The sequence below is a fragment of the Lethenteron reissneri genome, chromosome 71 (assembly GCF_015708825.2).
Source record: "Lethenteron reissneri isolate LAM-NWPU_2019-01 chromosome 71, ASM1570882v1, whole genome shotgun sequence".
NCBI classification, from domain to species: Eukaryota; Metazoa; Chordata; class Hyperoartia; order Petromyzontiformes; family Petromyzontidae; genus Lethenteron; species Lethenteron reissneri.
The window spans coordinates 2,237,999-2,256,238 of NC_083849.1; the positions used below are offsets into that span (position 1 = coordinate 2,237,999).

Consider the following 18,240-nt stretch of genomic DNA (forward strand, 5'->3'; position numbering starts at 1 on the left):
TACCCCGTAACCCACGACCCCGCGCTGACCCCTGATCCTCCACCGTCAGCGCGCGTCACCACCTACACAGCCAATCATCACACACTGTGCATACGATCCTTAATCCCAGCGCGTATCACCTCTACATCAACCCCCTCCCACATAGCTTGCAGCCGGCCCGGCTGTTAACCTACAACACAACATAACGCAACGCAGTAATAAAGAACTCCACATCCCAGTGTGCCCCGTAACACAACAACAACAACATAACACAACCTAAATACGAAGCATATACAGCCCGACGAACAACACAATAAAAGCGAACACCGTAAAACGAACGCGCCAAGTGTCACCGTGACCCACGCAGTGCCGAGGCGCTCCGGCTGCCTCGACTCCGCACGTGGTAGATTACACAAAGTAGCGCGACCTAGCGCGAGTCCGTCTGGCCGGTCCGTCGTATGGAACGGGACGTTGGCGACCGTCCGGTGTCTCCGGCAGCTCTAGACGGCACGGATCGGGCCTGGAAGGACCGGCCCCGCCGTGGAGATCCGGCCGCCGGTGGTCGGCAGCAGTCAGTTCCGAGGACACCTAGGAGCGGGTCAGGCGGAGACATGTGAGGAGCAGGCAAGGACAATTCCCCCTCAGGGTCGTCGGTCACGTCACATGCTCGGCCCTCACGACACAAGGGGAGGCCATACGGAGGCGGAGAACGGTTTCAGTCGGGAGGGGTGGACGTACCAACGGCGTTTCCCCCATTTTATCTGAACGCACTGGGGCGCGCAACCCGCACGACCTCCACGGGTCCCCGCCACGGCTTCAACAATTTAGGCGACGTGGCCAAAGGTGCCTGAGGGCAATGCAGCCAGGCCTTGTCACCTGGTTCCCAATTGTGCACGGATACCTTCCGTGCCCGCAACCGCTCGTTCGCAATTTGGCGAGCCCGCGAATTAAGCCGTGCGGCCTCCCTTGCCTCTGTCAGTTTATGAATATTAAATTTAATATGCTCTGCCAATTTAGAATTAGTTCGTGGTGCGGGCAGACCCAGCTGCGTTTCCATGGGCGGGTCGGCTTCCCGGCCGTACATTAGAAAAAACGGGGAAAACCCCGTAGCTGCATGGGGGGCCATTCTATACGCGGCAAGGACCCCAGGGACCTGCAGGTCCCAATCAACATGCGACTCACACACCTGCTGGCACAGCATAGAGGTCAATGTCCTGTTAAGCCTCTCCACCATCCCGTCTGTCTGCGGGTGGTACGGGGAGGTACGCACCTTTTGGTACCCAACAGGTCGCACACCTCCTGCAGTAATTTACTCGAAAAATTTTTCCCTTGGTCAGTCAGCAAGCGTTCGGGAGCCCCCTTGTCCAGGACGTAGCCCTGGACAAAGGCGTCCGTCACAGCCGCCGCCGACTGGTTGGCGAGTGGCCACGCCATAGGCCACCGGGTAAAATATTCGACCCCCACCAACAGGTACTTATTACCCCTAGGCGTGACCGGAAAGGGCCCCAGAATATCGAGTGCAACGAGCTCGTTAATGCGCGAGACCTGAATAGATTGCAGCGGTGGATTAGCTGCCACGGGCGGTGGTTTCCGTCTGGCGCACTCAACACAACCCTTCAGAATATTCACCACGTCACCCCCCATTCCCGGCCAATAATAGTCACGCTGAAGCAGGGCAAGCGTTTTGTTAACTCCCAAATGCAAGAGGCGTTCGTGTGCGGCCAAGACAACCTTCCCCCTCACAGCAGAAGGCACCACAATCGAATGCCGCCGGGACAAACTGTCCCATCTCATCAACAGGCCCTGCTTAAGCTCGTAGGAGCCAGTTCGGTCGTGGCTACCTTCGGAACCCTCCGTCTTTCGGCGCAATGCCAGCAGGGAGCTGTCCGCCATTTGGAGACGGCCCCACTCAATCAACGACAGTGAGAGCAGCGAGTCCTGACCCCCTGGGGTAGCGGGACCATCCCCAATTGGTGTGCTCGCGGTCGCAACCAACGCCTCCCTACCTTCCGTAACCGGAGGTTTACAGCGCGCCGATCCCGATAAGCACGCACATTTGTGACAAGGCAACAACCGCGACAGGGCATCGGCATTCGTGTGTCGCAACCCTTTACGGTACGTAGTCGTGAACTGATAGTCCTGGAGGACTTCCAACCACCGCGACAATTGGCCCGAGGGCTGGGCAACCCGTAATGAATACTGGAGCGCCGCATGGTCCGTCCGGACCGTGAAATGACGACCATAGAGATATGGCCTGAATTGTTGTACAAAAAAAACAATGGCAAGTAGTTCACGACGGGTGACGCAGTAGCGCTGCTCTGCCGGCGACAACACCCTGCTACCATAGGCGACCACCCGTTCGACCCCTCCAATGACTTGGGACAGCACCCCCCCAATGCCCGTGTTGCTAGCATCCGTGTCTAGCAAGAAGGGACTCTCAAAGTCCGGATAGCGCAAGGGTGGGGCTCTTACCAAGGCGTCCCGGAGGGAGCAGAATGCAGCCTCCTCCTCCGGTCCCCACCGGAACTTCACTCCTTTTGCCGTTAAAGCGTGCAAGGGCTTTGCAATGGTGGCGAAGTGCTCAACGAATCGGCGATAATACGAAGCAAAACCGATGAAACTGCGCACGTCTGACACTGACGTGGGCGTCGGCCACGAACTGACACAGTCCGTCTTCGCAGGATCGGTAGAAATCCCCGAAGAGTCGACAATGTGACCCAAGTACCTCACGGATTTACGAAAAAGATGGCATTTGGCCGGTTTAACCTTTAATTTAGCCGATCGCATTCGCGAGAACACCCCTCTCAATCGCTGGAGGTGTTCTTCGAACGTTTTACCGAAAACAATGACATCGTCAAGGTAAATGAGGCACGTTTCCCACTGCAAGCCCGACAAAACCAATTCCATAAGACGCTGAAACGTCGCAGGAGAGGAGTGAAGTCCCATGGGTAACCGGTTAAACTGAAACAGGCCCCCTGGAGTCCGGAATGCAGTCTTAGGCTTAGACTCCTCGTCGAGTGGCAACTGCCAAAATCCGGACAATAAATCAAGAGTCGAAAAGTATCGCGCACCGGACAATGCGTCGAGAGACTCGTCCATCCTGGGGAGCGGATACGCGTCGGCCACCGAGATCTTATTCAGGCGGCGGAAATCGACGCAAAATCGCAGGGACCCGTCCTGCTTTTTAACGAGCACAATAGGTGCTCCCCAAGGACTGGAAGAAGGCGAAATAATGTCGGCTTCCAGCATATCGTTAACTGCCGACTGAACATGTTCCTTCTCAGCAGGACTCAGTCGGAAGGGATTTTGCCTGACCGGTGCCGCATCGCCCGTTTCAATGTGGTGGCGTAGCAGGTCCGTGCATCCGATATCATACTTATGTTTACTGAAGACATCCGAAAATTCAATCAGCAACCCGCGCAACGCGCCCAACTGTACCGCTGACAAATCGTCAGAGTCCGCGCACAGCATATCAATCCAATCTAGGTCCTCCTTTGATGGTACGCTATTCGTGGGGCTCGGATCAACCTGCGCAACCAGCCTCTCCTCCGCAGGGACCCGTGCCGCGTGAGCCAGCACGGTGCCCTGCTGAATGACGGCCGGCCGCGCCCCAGCGTTTAAAACCATGACAAACGGATCCCTGTCTGCCCCAACCAAAGTGTGAGCCACCGATAAATCGAGACCTCCAACAGCCCTATTAGAAGGACCCAAAAGCATGGCCTGTTCCGAGGCCTCCTTCCCCCATGGCTTCCGTAACCGGAGGGGAATCAACATTTGTGAACCCGGGGGCACGTGCACGGTCTGTGTTGCTAACGCCTGAATGGTAGCGCACGCCGTCCGAATTACATTAGGGCTCGTCAAAAATGAAATACGGCGACCCGATGGTAGTTCAATGCAACGCTGATCAATGAGAATTTTGATGGGCATTTTCGCCAAAAAATCAGTGCCCAATAGGCAAGGAACCGCCAGGGAAGATGAAACGAAAACGGGTCCCGACAATTTGATATCACCAATGCAAATGGACGCCCTAATCTGACCGATAATGCCCAACGATCCCCCGTTAGCGGCGTAAAATGGCACATCCACCGGAAGAAGCGGACGACATTGTACCGGGAGAATATTATAAATGAGATCCGAAATAATAGTCGCCGATGCCCCCGTGTCCACTAACACCCTGACCTCGACCCCATCAATCGATCCGGTAACGACGGATGAACCCGCTGAGGCAGCCACAATTCTGTACCCCACTTCTGACACCAGTTGAAGTATGGGAATTGACGGCAGGAACTTCTTGACGGGTAACACACTTTTATTAAATCCTTTAGGTATCACAATACAACGTGTGGTCTTCCTTCTTCCTCCGACACACTCCGCTAATCTCGTATAAGCTCTAGGCCTCTGGCTACACACCATATACTCGACTCGTGTAAGCCCTATGCCTCTGGCTACACAATACACTCGACTCGTGTAAGCCCTATGCCTCTGGCTACACAATACACTCGACTCGTGTAAGCCCTATGGCTACACCCACTACACTCGCCTCTGGGTTACACAGAGTCCCGGTCCCCTTAGGACAGCGGGGCTAGGTACCGCAGGGCTCTAGGTCTTCATCCCCGTCTTCATTCTTCGCTGGTTACACACTGCCCTTACGCCTGTGTGCATCCCCTTTTATAGCCCCTGCTCACGAGGGACGGAGCTGATGCGGCGTCGACGTGAGCGTCGTTCCTTAATGACCCAATCACGACGCACTCTCTCTACGATCCGCTTTCCCCAGCGCGTGTTAACATTACTCCACCAATCACACTGCGCTGCCACCTGATCACTCCCTCTCAGCGCGTCACCGCCCACAGCCAATCGGTACCCCGTAACCCACGACCCCGCGCTGACCCCTGATCCTCCACCGTCAGCGCGCGTCACCACCTACACAGCCAATCATCACACACTGTGCATACGATCCTTAATCCCAGCGCGTATCACCTCTACATCACCCCCTCCCACATAGCTTGCAGCCGGCCCGGCTGTTAACCTACAACACAACATAACGCAACGCAGTAATAAAGAACTCCACATCCCAGTGTGCCCCGTAACACAACAACAACAACATAACACAACCTTAAATACGAAGCAATATACAGCCCGACGAACAACACAATAAAAGCGAACACCGTAAAACGAACGCGCCAAGTGTCACCGTGACCCACGCAGTGCCGAGGCGCTCCGGCTGCCTCGACTCCGCACGTGGTAGATTACACAAAGTAGCGCGACCTAGCGCGAGTCCGTCTGGCCGGTCCGTCGTATGGAACGGGACGTTGGCGACCGTCCGGTGTCTCCGGCAGCTCTAGACGGCACGGATCGGGCCTGGAAGGACCGGCCCCGCCGTGGAGATCCGGCCGCCGGTGGTCGGCAGCAGTCAGTTCCGAGACACCTGGGAGCGGGTCAGGCGGAGACATGTGAGGAGCAGGCAAGGACAATTCCCCCTCAGGGTCGTCGGTCACGTCACATGCTCGGCCCTCACGACACAAGGGGAGGCCATACGGAGGCGAGAACGGTTTCAGTCGGGAGGGGTGGACGTACCAACGGCGTTTCCCTCATTTTATCTGAACGCACTGGGGGCGCGCAACCCGCACGACCTCCACGGGTCCCCGCCACGGCTTCAACAATTTAGGCGACGTGGCCAAAGGTGCCTGAGGGCAATGCAGCCAGGCCTTGTCACCTGGTTCCCAATTGTGCACGGATACCTTCCGTGCCCGCAACCGCTCGTTCGCAATTTGGCGAGCCCGCGAATTAAGCCGTGCGGCCTCCCTTGCCTCTGTCAGTTTATGAATATTAAATTTAATATGCTCTGCCAATTTAGAATTAGTTCGTGGTGCGGGCAGACCCAGCTGCGTTTCCATGGGCGGGTCGGCTTCCCGGCCGTACATTAGAAAAAACGGGGAAAACCCCGTAGCTGCATGGGGGGCCATTCTATACGCGGCAAGGACCCCAGGGACCTGCAGGTCCCAATCAACATGCGACTCACACACCTGCTGGCACAGCATAGAGGTCAATGTCCTGTTAAGCCTCTCCACCATCCCGTCTGTCTGCGGGTGGTACGGGGAGGTACGCACCTTTTTGGTACCCAACAGGTCGCACACCTCCTGCAGTAATTTACTCGAAAAATTTTTCCCTTGGTCAGTCAGCAAGCGTTCGGGAGCCCCCTTGTCCAGGACGTAGCCCTGGACAAAGGCGTCCGTCACAGCCGCCGCCGACTGGTTGGCGAGTGGCCACGCCATAGGCCACCGGGTAAAATATTCGACCCCCACCAACAGGTACTTATTACCCCTAGGCGTGACCGGAAAGGGCCCCAGAATATCGAGTGCAACGAGCTCGTTAATGCGCGAGACCTGAATAGATTGCAGCGGTGGATTAGCTGCCACGGGCGGTGGTTTCCGTCTGGCGCACTCAACACAACCCTTCAGAATATTCACCACGTCACCCCCCATTCCCGGCCAATAATAGTCACGCTGAAGCAGGGCAAGCGTTTTGTTAACTCCCAAATGCAAGAGGCGTTCGTGTGCGGCCAAGACAACCTTCCCCCTCACAGCAGAAGGCACCACAATCGAATGCCGCCGGGACAAACTGTCCCATCTCATCAACAGGCCCTGCTTAAGCTCGTAGGAGCCAGTTCGGTCGTGGCTACCTTCGGAACCCTCCGTCTTTCGGCGCAATGCCAGCAGGGAGCTGTCCGCCATTTGGAGACGGCCCCACTCAATCAACGACAGTGAGAGCAGCGAGTCCTGACCCCCTGGGGTAGCGGGACCATCCCCAATTGGTGTGCTCGCGGTCGCAACCAACGCCTCCCTACCTTCCGTAACCGGAGGTTTACAGCGCGCCGATCCCGATAAGCACGCACATTTGTGACAAGGCAACAACCGCGACAGGGCATCGGCATTCGTGTGTCGCAACCCTTTACGGTACGTAGTCGTGAACTGATAGTCCTGGAGGACTTCCAACCACCGCGACAATTGGCCCGAGGGCTGGGCAACCCGTAATGAATACTGGAGCGCCGCATGGTCCGTCCGGACCGTGAAATGACGACCATAGAGATATGGCCTGAATTGTTGTACAAAAAAAACAATGGCAAGTAGTTCACGACGGGTGACGCAGTAGCGCTGCTCTGCCGGCGACAACACCCTGCTACCATAGGCGACCACCCGTTCGACCCCTCCAATGACTTGGGACAGCACCCCCCCAATGCCCGTGTTGCTAGCATCCGTGTCTAGCAAGAAGGGACTCTCAAAGTCCGGATAGCGCAAGGGTGGGGCTCTTACCAAGGCGTCCCGGAGGGAGCAGAATGCAGCCTCCTCCTCCGGTCCCCACCGGAACTTCACTCCTTTTGCCGTTAAAGCGTGCAAGGGCTTTGCAATGGTGGCGAAGTGCTCAACGAATCGGCGATAATACGAAGCAAAACCGATGAAACTGCGCACGTCTGACACTGACGTGGGCGTCGGCCACGAACTGACACAGTCCGTCTTCGCAGGATCGGTAGAAATCCCCGAAGAGTCGACAATGTGACCCAAGTACCTCACGGATTTACGAAAAAGATGGCATTTGGCCGGTTTAACCTTTAATTTAGCCGATCGCATTCGCGAGAACACCCCTCTCAATCGCTGGAGGTGTTCTTCGAACGTTTTACCGAAAACAATGACATCGTCAAGGTAAATGAGGCACGTTTCCCACTGCAAGCCCGACAAAACCAATTCCATAAGACGCTGAAACGTCGCAGGAGAGGAGTGAAGTCCCATGGGTAACCGGTTAAACTGAAACAGGCCCCCTGGAGTCCGGAATGCAGTCTTAGGCTTAGACTCCTCGTCGAGTGGCAACTGCCAAAATCCGGACAATAAATCAAGAGTCGAAAAGTATCGCGCACCGGACAATGCGTCGAGAGACTCGTCCATCCTGGGGAGCGGATACGCGTCGGCCACCGAGATCTTATTCAGGCGGCGGAAATCGACGCAAAATCGCAGGGACCCGTCCTGCTTTTTAACGAGCACAATAGGTGCTCCCCAAGGACTGGAAGAAGGCGAAATAATGTCGGCTTCCAGCATATCGTTAACTGCCGACTGAACATGTTCCTTCTCAGCAGGACTCAGTCGGAAGGGATTTTGCCTGACCGGTGCCGCATCGCCCGTTTCAATGTGGTGGCGTAGCAGGTCCGTGCATCCGATATCATACTTATGTTTACTGAAGACATCCGAAAATTCAATCAGCAACCCGCGCAACGCGCCCAACTGTACCGCTGACAAATCGTCAGAGTCCGCGCACAGCATATCAATCCAATCTAGGTCCTCCTTTGATGGTACGCTATTCGTGGGGCTCGGATCAACCTGCGCAACCAGCCTCTCCTCCGCAGGGACCCGTGCCGCGTGAGCCAGCACGGTGCCCTGCTGAATGACGGCCGGCCGCGCCCCAGCGTTTAAAACCATGACAAACGGATCCCTGTCTGCCCCAACCAAAGTGTGAGCCACCGATAAATCGAGACCTCCAACAGTTCTATTAGAAGGACCCAAAAGCATGGCCTGTTCCGAGGCCTCCTTCCCCCATGGCTTCCGTAACCGGAGGGGAATCAACATTTGTGAACCCGGGGGCACGTGCACGGTCTGTGTTGCTAACGCCTGAATGGTAGCGCACGCCGTCCGAATTACATTAGGGCTCGTCAAAAATGAAATACGGCGACCCGATGGTAGTTCAATGCAACGCTGATCAATGAGAATTTTGATGGGCATTTTCGCCAAAAAATCAGTGCCCAATAGGCAAGGAACCGCCAGGGAAGATGAAACGAAAACGGGTCCCGACAATTTGATATCACCAATGCAAATGGACGCCCTAATCTGACCGATAATGCCCAACGATCCCCCGTTAGCGGCGTAAAATGGCACATCCACCGGAAGAAGCGGACGACATTGTACCGGGAGAATATTATAAATGAGATCCGAAATAATAGTCGCCGATGCCCCCGTGTCCACTAACACCCTGACCTCGACCCCATCAATCGATCCGGTAACGACGGATGAACCCGCTGAGGCAGCCACAATTCTGTACCCCACTTCTGACACCAGTTGAAGTATGGGAATTGACGGCAGGAACTTCTTGACGGGTAACACACTTTTATTAAATCCTTTAGGTATCACAATACAACGTGTGGTCTTCCTTCTTCCTCCGACACACTCCGCTAATCTCGTATAAGCTCTAGGCCTCTGGCTACACACCATATACTCGACTCGTGTAAGCCCTATGCCTCTGGCTACACAATACACTCGACTCGTGTAAGCCCTATGCCTCTGGCTACACAATACACTCGACTCGTGTAAGCCCTATGGCTACACCCACTACACTCGCCTCTGGGTTACACAGAGTCCCGGTCCCCTTAGGACAGCGGGGCTAGGTACCGCAGGGCTCTAGGTCTTCATCCCCGTCTTCATTCTTCGCTGGTTACACACTGCCCTTACGCCTGTGTGCATCCCCTTTTATAGCCCCTGCTCACGAGGGACGGAGCTGATGCGGCGTCGACGTGAGCGTCGTTCCTTAATGACCCAATCACGACGCACTCTCTCTACGATCCGCTTTCCCCAGCGCGTGTTAACATTACTCCACCAATCACACTGCGCTGCCACCTGATCACTCCCTCTCAGCGCGTCACCGCCCACAGCCAATCGGTACCCCGTAACCCACGACCCCGCGCTGACCCCTGATCCTCCACCGTCAGCGCGCGTCACCACCTACACAGCCAATCATCACACACTGTGCATACGATCCTTAATCCCAGCGCGTATCACCTCTACACATGTGTGTGTGCGTGTGGTGTGTATTTTGGTGCGTGTGTGTGCGCGTGTGGGTGTTCGTGTGTTTGGGTTCGTGTGTTTGCGCGTTTGCGTGTGTTAATTGGTGCGTGTGTGTGTGCGTTGGCGTGTTGGCATGTGCATGCGCGCGTGCGGTTGTGCGCGTGTATGTTTTCGTGTGTTTGCCTGCGTGCATGTGTGCGTGCGTGTGTGCGCGCGTGCGCGCGCGTGCACGTGCACGTGCGTGCGTGCGTGTGTGTTTGGGGAGCTGCGGCGCAGCGCTCAGCTACGCTGCGCTACGAACCCGGCGACCCAAATTCGGTTCCCGCTCACGGCCACCAACACCGGTGACGCCTAACCCACACCGTGTTGAGCTGAGAATCACCACCGCCGCCTAACCACCACCCCCGACCCCTGACCTCGACCCCGGCGTTCTCCGCAGGTGAACTGCAACCAGATCTGCGCCGCCGGCTACTCCGAGGCGACGAAGCGAGCGATGGCGCAGCTCAGCGAGAAGGAGCTGTCCTTCGAGCTGGTGGAGGCGCTGATTCGCTACATCGGCACGCTCAGCGTTCACGGCGCCATCCTGGTCTTCCTGCCCGGCTGGAACCTGATCTTCGCGCTGCAGAAGTACCTGGAGAACTTGCCGCACTTTGGTGAGGCCGCGGTTTTGTTGCGGTGGGCGATGCCGGTCCGGTGAGGGGGACCGGGGGGGGGCGGGGGAGGAGGGGGGGGGGGGTGCTTCCAGATCTGGCATCAGTTTTTAAATCCTTTATATTAAGTTCACTTGCTTGCTTAGGACCGTGCAAATCTTTCGGTCGTTTTTTAACCAACTTCCCGTGATCCAATCGAGCGGACATTTTGCACACAGACTCGTTGTGACAGACAATTAATGTTCGTGAAATTTTTTTTTCCAAAATTTTACACTTTTTAGTAAAAAATAAATTATATTTAATTACCAATTGCTTAATGGTGGCAGGCAATCATCTGACCCATAGGTGGCAGCCATCTCAAGCCAGAGGTTTTTACGGGTTAATTTTTGTCCATCACATCAGGTTTTTGAGATATCAAATATTGCATTTTCAATAAAAACTGCAGAAGAAAAGTATTAAATAAATGTGGATATCTACATAAAATGATATTATAAACACACCGTCCTAAAAACACAGCACCGTATTTTAACACTAAAGCAGCCACTGACTCGCAACAACTTGCAATCGTAAGTGACGGAGTTAATTTCGGGTAAAATTTAATGAAAATGGGGTATGCCGATAGCATACAAATGAGATGTGATAGAGCAAATTTGAGATGAGATTTGGAATCGGCACCCTGAAATTAGCAAAAGTCCAGGCCAGAAAAAAATGTTTATTTTTTGTTAACCAGTGTTATTTGAACCGGTCCTGGTGTCCTCTCGTAGGTAGACTCGGCCTCAAATAAGTAGCTTGGTGCGGTGTGTAAACATCGCCACTGGGGAGACAAAGGCGGCCGAGCGTGGTGCTGGCCACCCACCCCCTCGTGTGCCGTGCCGGCCTTCATAGGCGCTCGCTAACAGCACTTGCCCCAACAGTCCGTTCAAGCTATACGGGGGATCTTTGTCTTTGTGTGTATTGTGGGGGGAGCGGTGGTGCAGCAGTTAGCGCTACGCTGCACTACGAACCCGGCGACCCGAGTTCGATTCCCGCTCACGGCCAACACCGGTGGACGATTATCTGACCCGGTCCTGGGCCTCCCCTAGGTCGTCTCGGCATGAAATGAGTACCCGGTGCGATGTGGTAAACATCGCCACTGGGGAGACAAAGGCGGCCGGGCGTGGTGCTGGCCACCCACCCCCTCGTGTGCCACAGTGCCGGTAGCCTTCACAGGTGCTGCTTCTCGCTAACAGCACTTGCCCCGACGGTCTGTTGAGGCTACACGGGGGATCTTTGTCTTTGCGTGGTGAGCAGGGGGGGGCCGGTACCGGATCCTGCCGCTCCACTCGCAGATCCCGCGGGAGGAGCAGCGTCTGGTGTTCGACAGCGTGCCTGACAACGTCACCAAGGTGCCGTCGCTGCTGTCGGCATCGTCGTCATCATCGTCATCATCATCGTCGTCATCATTGTCATCATCATCATTGACGTCGTGATCGCTGCTATCGGCATCGTCGTCATCATCATCGTCATCATCGTTATTGTCATCATCATTGTCGTCATCATCGTCGGCATCGTCGTCATCATCGTCGTCGTCATCATCATTGACGTCATCATCATCGTCACCACCGTCATCATCATCATCATTGTCACCGTCGTCATCATCATTATCATCGTCACCACCGCCACCGTCATCATCATCATCATCGTCACCGTCGTCATCATCATCGTCATCGTCATCACCGTCATCATCATCATCGTCACCATCGTCATCATCATCATCATCGTCACCACCGTCGCCATCATCATCGTCACCACCGTCGCCACCGTCACCATCATCGTCACCACAGTCGTAATCATCGTGATCACCGACACCACCGTCGCCAACATCGTCATCATCATCACCACCGTCACCATCGCTTCCACCTTTATCATCGTCACTACCGTCACCATCATCGTCACCACAGTCATCATCGTCGTTACCACCATTATCATCGTCATCATCGTCATCACCGACACCACCGTCACCAACATCGTCACCACCGTCATCTTCACCGTCATCACAGTCATCATCGTCGTTACCACCATTATCATCGTCATCATCGTCATCACCGACACCACCGTCACCAACATCGTCACCACCGTCATCTTCACCGTCATCACAGTCATCATCGTCGTTACCACCATTATCACCGTCACCACCGTCATCATCGTCATCACCGACACCACCGTCACCAACATCATCAAAATCGTCACCAACTTCGTCACCAACATTGTCACCACTGTCACCACCGTCATCACTGTCGCCACCTTTATCATCGTCACCACCGTCACCATCATTGTCACCACAGTCATCATCGTCGTTACCACCACCATCATCGTCATCATCGTCATCATTGACGTCATCATCGTCATGACCGACACCATCACCAGCATCGTCACAATCGTCACCACCGTCACAATCATCGTCACCAACATCGTCACCACTGTCACCACCGTCATCACTGTCGCCACCTTTATCATCGTCACCACCGTCATCATCGTCGTTACCACCACCATCATCGTCATCATTGACGTCATCATCGTCATGACCGACACCATCACCAACATCGTCACAATCGTCACCACCGTCACCATCATCGTCACCACAGTCATCTTCACCGTCACCACAGTCATCATCGTCATCATCGTCATCACCGTCACCAACATCGTCACCACTGTCATCATCACCACCGTCACCATCGCTTCCGCCTTTATCATCGTCGCCACCGCTATCACCACCGCTATCATCACCGCCACCACCGCTAGCGTCGCCAACACCGCTATCATCACCGCCACCACCGTGACTGCCCCTCTCCCCCCCCCCGCCATGTCCTGGTGCACCAGGTGATCCTGTCGACCAACATCGCCGAGACGAGCATCACCATCAACGATGTCGTCTACGTCATCGACTCCTGCAAGTACGGATCCCCCCCCCCCGCTCACGGCCAACACCGATTATCTGAACCGGTCCTGGGCCTCCCCTAGGTCGACTCAGCCTCAAATGAGTACCTGGTGCGGTGTGTAGTGAACATCGCCACTGGGGAGACAAAGGTGGCCGGGCGTGGTGCTGGCCAGCCACCCCCTCGTGTGCCGTGCCGGCCTTCATAGGTGCTGGCTAACAGCACTTGCCCCTACAGTCTGTTAAGGCTACACGGGCGATCTTTGTTTTGTGGGGAGCGGTGGTGCAGTGGTTAGAGCTACGAAGCTGACGACCCGAATTCGATTCCCGCTCACGGCCAACACCCAGTGACGATTATCTGAACCGGTCCCGGGCCTCCCCTAGGTCGACTCGGCCTCAAATGAGTACCCGGTGCGGTGTGTAAACATTGCCATTGGGGAGACAAAGGCGGCCGGGCGTGGTGCTGGCCACCCACCCGCTCGTGTACCGTGCCGGCCTTCATAGTTGCTTGCTTACAGCACTTGCCCCTAGTCTGTTAAGGCTACACGGGGGATCTTTGTCTTTGTTTTGTGGGGAGCGGTGGTGCAGCGGTTAGCGCTACGAACCTGACGACCCGAATTCGATTCCCCCTCACGGCCAACACCGGTGACGATTTTCTGAACCGTTCCTGGGTCTCCCCTAGGTCGACTCGGCCTCAAATGAGTACCTGGTGCGGTGTGTAAAATCATCGCCACCGGGGAGACAAAGGCGGCTGGGCGTGGTGCTGGCCATAGGTGCTCGCTCACACCACTTGCCCCTACAGTCTGTTCAGGCTACACGGGGGGGTCTTTGTCTTTTGTGTGTGCGTGTGTGTGTGCGTGTGTGTGTGCGTGTGTGTGTGCGTGCGTGCGCCTGCGTGTGTGCGTGTGTGCACACACAACCCATGGTCACCAGTGTATTCCACCACGCGACCTCCTGCCAGCAGGGCGTCGCCGTTGACGACGACGCCGTTCATCTTCTTGGTTCTTTCGGTAAAGTCGTCACGTAGAAGGGAAGTAATAAAATAATAAAAATAAAACACAATAAAATAATTCTCACGACGTTTCGGCCACAACGCAAGCAGCCGTCCTCAGGTCTGTCGGGGAGACAGCGTCTGAATGAAACAACACCACACTTGGAGCGTATATTTATGCTGGGTTGGAGGGGGGGGGAAGGGCGCCTTGACAAAAGACTGAGCCTTCTTATCACGGCTGCTTGCGTTGTGGCCGAAACGTCGTGAGAATTATCTTATTATGTTTTATTTTGTATTATTTTATTAATTCCCTTCTACGTGATGACTTTACCGAAAGAACCAAGAAGGTGAATCCCTGCAGTCACGAAAGAAGCTTTAAATCGAGACGACGTCGTTTGTTTATTTGTTGTTGTTGTTGTTGTTGCTGCGTGCCGGCAGGCAGAAGGTGAAGCTGTTCACGTCGCACAACAACATGACCAACTACGCCACCGTGTGGGCGTCCAAGACCAACCTGGAGCAGCGGCGAGGGCGTGCCGGCCGCGTGCGAGCCGGGTTCTGCTTCCACCTGTGCAGCCACGAGCGCTTCAAGCGGTGAGCGGTGGTGGGAGGGGGAAGTGGGGGGGGGGTGGGGGTGGGGGGGGGTGGTGTGGGGGGAGGTGGTGGTGTGGGGGGTTGGAGGTGGGGGGGGGGAGTGGGGGGTGGTGGGGGGGTGGGGGGGGAGGTGGAGTGGGGGTATGGAGTGGGGGGGGGTGGGGAGGTGGGTTGGGGTGGTGGGGGGTGGGGGGGGGAGTGGGGGGTGGTGGTAGGGGGGAGAGGGGGGGGGGTGGGGAGAGGTGGGGGGTGGGGAGGTGGGGAGGGGGTGGAGTGGGGGGGTGGATTGGGGGTGGAGTGGGGGGTGTAGTGGGGGGTGTAGTTGGGGGGGTGTAGTTGGGGGGGTGTAGTGGGGGGGGGTGTAGTGGGGGGGTGTAGCGGGGGGGGTGTAGTGGGGGGGGTGTAGGAACGTCGTCACAACGACAACAAAAACAACGTCAAATCACCGTCGAAGCCGAAGCCGGCGGTGGCGGTGAGTGGCGGTTCGCGCGTTGATTTTTACAAACTCCCTTCCCCCCCGTGACCCCCCCCCCGTGACCCCCCCCCGTGACCCCCCCCCCCGTGACCCCCCCCCCCCCCCCGTGACCCCCCCCCAGGCTGGAGTCCCACCTGACCCCGGAGATCTTCCGCACGCCGCTGCACGAGGTGGCGCTCAGCATCAAGCTGCTGCGGCTCGGAGCCATCGGCCACTTCCTGGCCAAGGCCATCGAGCCGCCCCCCCTCGACGCCGTCATTGAGGCCGAGCACACACTCAGAGGTGGGGGGGGGGGGGTGTGGGGGGGGGGCAGGCTGGGGGGGGTGGGGGGGGGGTGGGGTGGGGGGGTGTGAGAGGTGTGGGGGGTAGGGTGGGGGTGGGAGGTGTGGGAGGTGGGGGGGGGTGGGAGGTGTGGGAGGGTGGCAGAGGTCGCAACCGGGTACCCGATACCCGTACCCTACCCGATACCCGGCTACCCGTACCCGGCCGGGTACGGGTAGCCGTTTGCGACCCTGGTGCGGCCGGGTACGGGTAAGGAATCAAAACCCATTTGCGACCTCTGGAGGGTGGGAGGTGAGTGGGGGGTGGGGGCAGGGTGGGGTTAGGAATTGGGGGGGGTGGGAGGTGTGAGAGGTGTGGGGGGGGGACAGGGTGGGGGTGGGAGGTGAGTGGAAATTGGGGAGTTGGTGGTGAGTGGGGCTGGGGGCAGGGTGGCGAGGTGGGAGGGGGTTTGTGGGTGGGAGTTGGGCAGGAGGTGGGTGGTGTGGGTGGGGGGGTGACGGTGGCGAGGGGGCAAGGGGTGGGGGGAGGAGTCAAACAGAGACCCATAGTCTCACCACACAGAGACCACTAGACTCATCACACAGAGACCCACAGACTCATCACACAGAGACCCACAGACTCATCACACAGAGACCCACAGACTCATCACACAGAGACCCACAGACTCATCACACAGAGACCCATAGACTCACCACACAGAGACTCATAGACTCATCACACAGAGACCCACAGACTCACCACACAGAGACCCACAGACTCATCACACAGAGACCCACAGACTCATCACACAGAGACCCATAGACTCACCACACAGAGACTCATAGACTCATCACACAGAGGACCCACAGACTCATCACACAGAGCCCACAGACTCATCACACAGAAGACCCCCGCTCATCACACAGAGACCCACAGACTCATCACACAGAGACCCACAGACTCATCACACAGAGACCACAGACTCATCACACAGAGACCCACAGATCATCACACAGAGACCCACAGACTCATCACACAGAGACCCACAGACTCATCACACAGAGACCCACAGACTCATCACACAGAGACCCATAGACTCACCACACAGAGACCCACAGACTCATCACACAGAGACCCACAGACTCACCACACAGAGACCCACAGACTCATCACACAGAGACCCACAGACTCATCACACAGAGACCCACAGACTCATCACACAGAGACCCACAGACTCATCACACAGAGACCCACAGACTCATCACACAGAGACCCATAGACTCACCACACAGAGACCCATAGACTCATCACACAGAGACCCACAGACTCACACAGAGACCCACAGACTCATCACACAGAGACCCACAGACTCATCACACAGAGACCCATAGACTCACCACACAGAGACCCATAGACTCATCACACAGAGACCCACAGACTCATCACACAGAGACCCATAGACTCACACACAGAGACCCACAGACTCATCACACAGAGACCCATAGACTCACCACACAGAGACCCACAGACTCATCACACAGAGACCATAGACTCATCACACAGAGACCCACAGACTCATCACACAGAGACCCATAGACTCATCACACAGAGACCCACAGACTCATCACACAGAGACCCACAGACTCACCACACAGAGACCCACAGACTCACCACACAGAGACCCACAGACTCATCACACAGAGACCCACAGACTCACCACACAGAGACCCACAGATCACCACAGAGACCCATAGACTCATCACACAGAGACCCACAGACTCATCACACAGAGACCCACAGACTCATCACACAGAGACCCATAGACTTACCACACAGAGACCCATAGACTCACCACACAGAGACCCACAGACTCACCACACAGAGACCCACAGACTCATCACACAGAGACCCACAGACTAATCACACAGACCACAGACTAATCACACAGAGACCCACAGACTCACCACACAGAGACCATAGACTCATCACACAGAGACCCACAGACTCATCACACAGAGACCCACAGACTCACCACAGAGACCCACAGACTCACCACACAGAGACCCACAGATCATCACACAGAGACCCACAGACTCACCACACAGAGACCATAGACTACCACACAGAGACCACAGACTCATCACACAGAGACCCATAGACTCACCACACAGAGACCCACAGACATCACACAGAGACCCATAGACTACCACACAGAGACCCATAGATCATCACACAGAGACCCACAGACCATCACACAGAGACCCACAGACTCACACACAGAGACCCACAGACTCATCACACAGAGACCCACAGATCACCACACAGAGACCCATAGACTACCACACAGAGACCCAGACTCACCACACAGAGACCATAGACTACACAGAGACCCACAGACTCATCACACAGAGACCCACAGACTCATCACACAGAGACCACAGACTCATCACACAGAGACCACAGACTCACCACACAGCGACCCATAGACTCTTACCCACACAGAGACCCATAGACTCACCACACAGAGACCCATAGACTCATCACAGAGGACCCATAGA

The 18,240-nt window shown here is 56.0% G+C and overlaps 1 protein-coding gene across 1 annotated transcript in view; it reads left to right on the top strand.

The window, feature by feature from the left end:
- LOC133361191 (ATP-dependent RNA helicase A protein-like) overlaps nt 1-18,240 on the top strand; it is a 26,092-nt gene that overhangs the window by 3,499 nt on the left and 4,353 nt on the right. The window contains exons 2-6 of the mRNA XM_061580075.1: nt 10,240-10,453; nt 11,741-11,835; nt 13,310-13,383; nt 14,794-14,946; nt 15,543-15,703. Coding sequence (XP_061436059.1) covers nt 10,240-10,453; nt 11,741-11,835; nt 13,310-13,383; nt 14,794-14,946; nt 15,543-15,703 — 697 coding nt within the window. The remainder of the gene's footprint in view (nt 1-10,239; nt 10,454-11,740; nt 11,836-13,309; nt 13,384-14,793; nt 14,947-15,542; nt 15,704-18,240) is intronic.